The sequence below is a fragment of the Branchiostoma floridae genome, chromosome 13 (assembly GCF_000003815.2).
Source record: "Branchiostoma floridae strain S238N-H82 chromosome 13, Bfl_VNyyK, whole genome shotgun sequence".
NCBI lineage: Eukaryota > Metazoa > Chordata > Leptocardii > Amphioxiformes > Branchiostomatidae > Branchiostoma > Branchiostoma floridae.
This window is the reverse complement of record NC_049991.1, coordinates 21,882,719-21,889,035: the sequence shown is the minus strand read 5'-3', so window position 1 is coordinate 21,889,035 and position 6,317 is coordinate 21,882,719. Positions and strand designations below refer to the sequence as shown.

At 45.9% G+C, this 6,317-nt stretch overlaps 3 protein-coding genes across 3 annotated transcripts in view; all 3 read right to left on the bottom strand.

Moving 5' to 3' along the window:
- Nucleotides 1-871: 871 nt before the first annotated feature.
- LOC118428669 lies at nucleotides 872-2,262 on the bottom strand. Its single transcript, XM_035838781.1, has 2 exons — nucleotides 2,105-2,262; nucleotides 872-1,785 (listed from the first exon to the last, which is right to left on the bottom strand). The coding sequence occupies exon 2, from the start codon at nucleotides 1,775-1,777 to the stop codon at nucleotides 872-874; it is 906 nt and encodes a 301-aa protein (XP_035694674.1). The 5' UTR covers nucleotides 1,778-1,785; nucleotides 2,105-2,262.
- A 392-nt stretch (nucleotides 2,263-2,654) lies between these two features.
- Nucleotides 2,655-6,020, bottom strand: LOC118429489 (polycystin-2-like). The gene is made up of 6 exons (XM_035839987.1): nucleotides 5,913-6,020; nucleotides 4,937-5,524; nucleotides 4,327-4,501; nucleotides 3,518-4,195; nucleotides 3,111-3,363; nucleotides 2,655-2,978 (listed from the first exon to the last, which is right to left on the bottom strand). The coding sequence occupies exons 2-6, from the start codon at nucleotides 5,372-5,374 to the stop codon at nucleotides 2,681-2,683; spliced, it is 1,842 nt and encodes a 613-aa protein (XP_035695880.1). The 5' UTR covers nucleotides 5,375-5,524; nucleotides 5,913-6,020; the 3' UTR covers nucleotides 2,655-2,680.
- Nucleotides 5,868-6,317, bottom strand: part of LOC118428668 (polycystic kidney disease protein 1-like 2) — an 11,467-nt gene continuing 11,017 nt past the window's right edge. Inside the window, exon 20 of the mRNA XM_035838780.1 lies at nucleotides 5,868-6,311. Coding sequence (XP_035694673.1) covers nucleotides 5,868-6,311 — 444 coding nt within the window. The remainder of the gene's footprint in view (nucleotides 6,312-6,317) is intronic.

The window sequence follows — 6,317 nt, the reverse complement described above, 5'->3', positions numbered from 1 at the left end:
TACAATGTGTAGGGTGGCATACATATTATATGTAATGGAATATATAACATCACTTGTCAAAAACATTATTTGCAATGAGAGGTCAGGGTCTGTATATACACGTGTATGACTATCAGTATTTTTCAATAAAAATTGATGTAAAGGTCAAATTCCCTTTATGAGTCACAATCCAATTGCTCTCTTGTCGATGTTCTTAACGTCTAACTTATTAGATATTTCTTGCATATGAATTGAACTGACTTCATTCCAAAACTAGGCGTTTAATCAGAATACTTATGAGGCCTTTTTTTTATATGTTTCTTATCAACCATACAATTCGTAGCAATTTCGTCTTTGAATGAGCAAGATCCGCCAATTCTATCCGGAGATATGAGTATTTCAAGAGCTTATTCCCTCGGGCTTTTTATTGAATCGCTGCGAATATTACAGTGCATCATGCGTAAATCTAAAACTGTGCGCTTTTTGCCAAGCGTATCGGACTTAATTCCAAGCTCTATCCGGGTTTTTGGGTTTTCGGACTTAATTCCAAAGTTTTCTTTTCCGGGCAATGTCCAGTCAGCTTACTAAGATTGCATATGTTTTATTGCATTTTTTAATTAAAAAAAAGTAATTTATTCGAAGTGTAAGTAACTTCTGTATCATTTCAGCCATTATAGTCGAGGGGCATAGCTAAAAATAATTGTGCAGATTTGTCTAAAAGCACCTAGTAGTCTAGTAGTAAAATAGTGATGTTGCGACCACTTCCACATTTTGCCATCATTTCTTTCTTGACATAACTACGTCTGGTTTCCATCTTTGAACGATTTCGTTTCTTTCATTTTCACTTCAAATGCAGTGTAACAGATGTGACGTTGGAGAATATACTTTTTTTTTACACAACGCAGCCGTCACATGCCCATGTGCCATCACGTGGAGGGCTGACCGGCAGGCAGCTGACGTGAAACATCCTCCGGCATGCCTTGCACCTCTCCATCCTTCCCAGACGCCCTCCTTGTTCGCAGCGGCAGACCAGCGAGATTTGGTGTGCCTTGGTTGGACCGACCTTCTTCCTGCGGCTGGTCAGACGTGGAAACGGTGTGAGTTTCTCTTCTTTGAAGCACATCTCCAAATGGCTCCTCATCTTCCTGTCGTCAAACTCAACCGTGCTCACGTCTTGCCCCTCTGCGATGTCCACTGCCCAGGCGATGGCGAACAGCCCACAATCGTTTTCATTCCAATAACTCTGCACTTCTGGCAACACGACGGGCAGGACGTCTGTTTCTTTGTCAGAAAAGGTGGCGTAAGACTGGCAAAGCTGGATCAGTAGGGGCTTGGTCATCATGGACACGCCGAGGCCGTCATACAGGCAAACCTGGCCGACTGTGTACGCCGACAGCACCCAGTGCTTGTTACCATCGTGGTGGATTTGTAGCCCCTTTCCCGTCATCTTGGCGAATCCTACATCATAGAAACCATGTACGGGGTCATCCAGCCCTTGGAGTGCCGGGTACTGGCGGCGCAGCATCCGCTGGGCAGCCTGGATCTGGTTATATGTCAGCATCTCGCCACCAGCAGCTGTCAGGGCCATTTTGTCTCCAACATCCACCTTGTCTCCAGAATGAAGACTTTCGACACAAACTTCACTTCGCTCTGTTTCGTCGTCTTCGACATCATCCCCTGTAATGTCCGGGAGGGTGCCGACTGCCTCCTTGTCTTCAACATCTGTCTTATTTTCCAATTCGGCTTGGACACTCACGTTACTTGGCGCTGTTTCGACCTCTTCGTCAGAGTTGGACATTGTAGTATCTGAGCGAAAATAGACACAAAAACAAAGTCACGGTTTTTGGTCATTTTTCTACATTACAATTTGAATCTAATTAGCACAGCGCTCAGCGATATTCACAAGGTAAGCAACATAGTTGAGTCGTGAGAACGTCTGAAAATATGCGAACTTTCTAAGACTGCTTCAGTGGTTTGTCATCAATGAATAAAGGTTCAAATAAAATCATAGGAACTCTTGAAATGTAAAAAATGTGTTAGAAATTAGTTACAAATGTCAATCTGAATGGAGATCCTAAAATTCAGAGTATTTGCAGTTTTTACACCAAAATTCTACAATGTATACCTTTGGTGTTTGTGAGGGTGTTCTGGGAGGCAGGGCGGATCACAATGTCTGGAACGTCTCGTCCAGGAGCAGAAACTTCCTCATCCACAGCCTCGTAGACAACTTGTACAGATGGAACAAAGTCAGGTTCAGCAGGGAGGTCCGAATCCCTTATCCTGTATTGAGGGATGTGGAAAATTTGTGGAGATGTTTAATGACTACACAGACCTGCCTGCCTGCATCGCCCCTCAATGCATTAAAAATGCTACACCTCTATTATTCGCAGCGAAAAGAGCGGATAGAAAACACGAAAGTAAGACGATAGATAAATTTCAGCCAATGCTTCTGACAGGAATTTACTCGCCTGCAGTTGAAAAGTGACCTTCTCTTCAGCCACAGCCTCTCAACTTTGATCTCAACCTCAACAAGGCTATCGTGGAGCCTGTCTTCGAAGGTGACCCCTGTACAGATGAACATACATTCATCACTCTGAATATCAACTGGTTGGGAAAAACGGATCAGCAAAGCGACCGCCCACGTTTGTTACATGATGACGACAGTAAACGCACTAAAATTCTAGTTACTTGTGGTGCAACATTATAGTAAGATGGCATTACCGATCGCTTGCTCTTGCTGGAGCCCGAAGAAGTCCGTGAAGCGTTCCCACAACCCCTGGATGAAGTACCGGTCCTCTTCAGGCATGTCGTGGTTCCGCACATCGGGAAGAGCACTGTCGATGATCGCCACGGCGATGTTCATCAGAACCAGGAAGATCAGGCACATGAATGTTACAAAGAAGATGGGGCCGAGGATGGGTTTTGCCTCAAAAAGGTCCGTGTAGTCATAGAGTCCAAGAGACATCTGGAACAATGTGGAGTAGGACAAGCTGATGGTCCTGTAAAGAGAATTAGTTTCTTTGTTACTGTGGTCTTTTCCCGACTTCCTTCCAAGCAGCCACTGCTTACGTTTTAATTGTTTGCCTAATTCCAGCAACGATTGTCATATATGGTCATTACAAATTACGAACCTGTATGCTGTTACGGAGGTGCCGAACATGAGATAAGTGCCCATGCCAAATCCGGAGTAGCAGAGGAAGAAGTAGAGGATGAAGGCAGAGAACTCCACCGCCATTCCCCGGAACACGGACATCAGCTTGGACAGGAATGGGTTGAACCTCAGCAGCCGCAGAAACTTCATGATGTTGACAAAGACGAGGAAAGCCAGGAACCATCCGTACATCAGGTTTATGTTCACCAGCGATTTCAGATATTCGAGTTGATCTTCATGATAACAAAAGAATGAAACAATATAGGAACTGTACATGTCATACATGTCAAACAAGTCACAATAGAAATCCAGTCTAGGGCTTCTCAACAAAATTAAAAAAAAACAACAGGATGTTTCAGACAGGTGAAGTAGAATACGATAGCACACCTTCCCCTTGCCGCACAGCCGCCAGAGCCTTGGAGCTGTAGCCTCTATTTGATCCGTACAAGGCAATGGCAGTGAAGGCCAAGATGAAGTTGAAGGCTTCGACAATATTCCATGGCTCCTTCAGGTAGGCCCAGCCGGCTGCGCGTGCGGACTTTGCCTCTTTCCACAGCGAGTAGAGGAGAATGATGACGTAAATGATTTCCATCAGGACGTAGATGTATCCGATCGTCCCCGGCCGTTGACGAAGCCTGAAGGTGTGCAGGTGACGATGGCGGAAAACTCCGGATATCTCGCTAAATTCGAACACCATCGTCACCGAAGTGAACAGATCTAAGTTTCCATTGTAGAGCAACACTTCCAAAATGACGGCCCTGGTCTGCCTGTCGATCCAATGATTGGCCTTCAGGTCTGCTAGGATGCTGCGCATCTCGTCTGCTGATTTTCCCAGCTCCAGACTGAAGCCGTCTCCCCAGTAGTGCGATTTCACACCAAAGATGGGTTTGATGGTGTAACCGCTGAGGCGATGGCTCCATCCAGAGGGAACTGATCCCACCTCCGACATGTTTGTGACCCTTTTCCATCCCTTCTGAAACGCTCCGGTCTCCTTTGTGGTATCAGCAAACGCTACAGTACATTCATCGAACATGTACTGCATTGTCGCAGTTACTGTGCACAGCCCTAGGATGACAGAAGAGGGAAAGTATGAGAAGTACGCCTCAAATAGTTGGACTTTCCTGTCACCTGGGCAAGTAATTCAAGGCATAAATGAATCAGCAACGTTGTTGTCCGTAAAAGTTGGTTCCACCCACCTGGCTTTACTCGGGCTTGGATCAGGCTGGGAGGGAAGACCAAGACCGACTGCATGTCGGCTGTGAAGACCTTCTCCCACCAGCGGGGCTTGTCGTCATTGTAGGAAGTCTCCGGGTAGAAGCTCTGCAGTGCGGTCTCGTCCAGCCAGGACCAGAGGGCAGGAGGGTCTGTCACCTACAGAGGAATAAAATTATGTTCCTTTACATGTTTTCTTAAGACTTAAGAATCACTCAATCGTTAACGGTTCCTGTACATTTGATATTGGCATGCGTGTACGTACACCCTGATGATTGTGCAATCGGAAGATTTTCAGAAGCTTTGCCCTTCTAATATAAATTCATCTCACCAGCTTCAAGATGGGGTTGCCATCCCCCAGTTGTAAATCGGGGTTACCGGCGGCCATGTACATATTTCACTCACAAATCTTTCTTTTTTTCGGTTTATTGTTTGCTGCACCTTGCACTCTTTTTTGTTATCACGCCACCGGCCGCACGGACCTGCACCACCCCTGAGTGAGATGCCCTCATAGAGGGCTTTTCTCAGTACTAGTTTGAAATTGAAATTAACTGCGATGATATTGTGAACTTAAGAATGCCATGATTTGCTTACATCGTCTGTAGAGTCCACAAAGCTGTCGGCTACGCTCTGTGTCTGATGGAAGGCCGGAGTCGTGTTGTGCTGCTCGTTGCTGATTGTAACGATGAGCAGGAGAAACACACAAAACCGCGCGATGCCCCAAAGGACGTCTCCGATCTTCCTGTCTCTGTTTCGTTTCCTTCGCGCCTCCTTAACGTCCGCAGGGGACGTCTGAGAAAGTCTTTCCATTTTCTTCTGGACGCGAAATGCACCGCCTTTGTCAGAAAATACAGTTGAATGGGTGAGCAGGAAGGAGGTGAAAATTACACAAAGTGGAACACCCAGTTTAGCGTCTGCTGTGTATCTTTGGCTACAATAGAAATAGGGTACACTTAACATGCCTCTCACGATCTTGTGAGAAATTTGAAATGTAGAAAATAGATAACGGTTGCGTCGGAAGAATGTCACCATTATTTATTATCACTCACTATCGAACCCTGAGCGCTTTTGTGACGTCACAGTGCTGCCTTGTATGAAAACAGTGGCCCCATCGATTTCAAAAATCGTCTTCGTGGCGTGGCTTTTGAAAATGGATGAAAAGATGATCGCAAGAAGCAATATCTGTAATGTTAAAAGTAAAACTTTGAGCATTTTCAAAAATATTGACGCACGCAAAATTAAAAGCAGTTACTACAGCGGGTTAAAACGGGTACAAAGGCCTACAGGAAGTTAATTGAGTTTATTGAGTTTGGGTTTATGGTACAAGATAATTGTGAATTGTAGATGCAACTCCGAATCACAGTCCCTTGATTAGAATGAAACTTGAAAGATCATAATGTATTGACGGATGACACATTCGCTTCAGGATAAGGATATCTCGACTGAGAGAACATGTATGACCACATGCAGAACCAAGTGATCGTAAGTGAATTAGATAGTAAATGAATTACCGACTGTTGGGGAATTACATTCCTGAATCATCAAAGTAAACATCAAAGCTTTTCGTCACCTTTGCTGATTGCACGAAGAACATGTCCACCAGAAAGGTGAGGAAGTACGCAGACAGCCACCTCTCGGACTTCTCCTTGCCCCACTCCAGACTGTACAGCACGGTGAAGACAGCTGACCCCACGGCAGACAGCAGCACCAGCACCCAGGCCAGGTACTTGCACCAGTGCGGCAGGACCTTGGATGGTTTCTGCCCAGTGGGTGCCTCAGCTGGTCCTGCTGTCTCCACGTCCCTGACCCGGGGGTTGCCCTTGTTGCTGGGTCGGCTGTACTGGAACAGCACAACTATTGCTATAACGACGGGAAGGCAGGTGATGCTGGTCATGATTCCCGTGTAAACTGTGTTCAGGGTAAAGGAGAATGGCCCCAGGCTGACGGCCTGCACAACTTGGGTGCTTATCTCGTC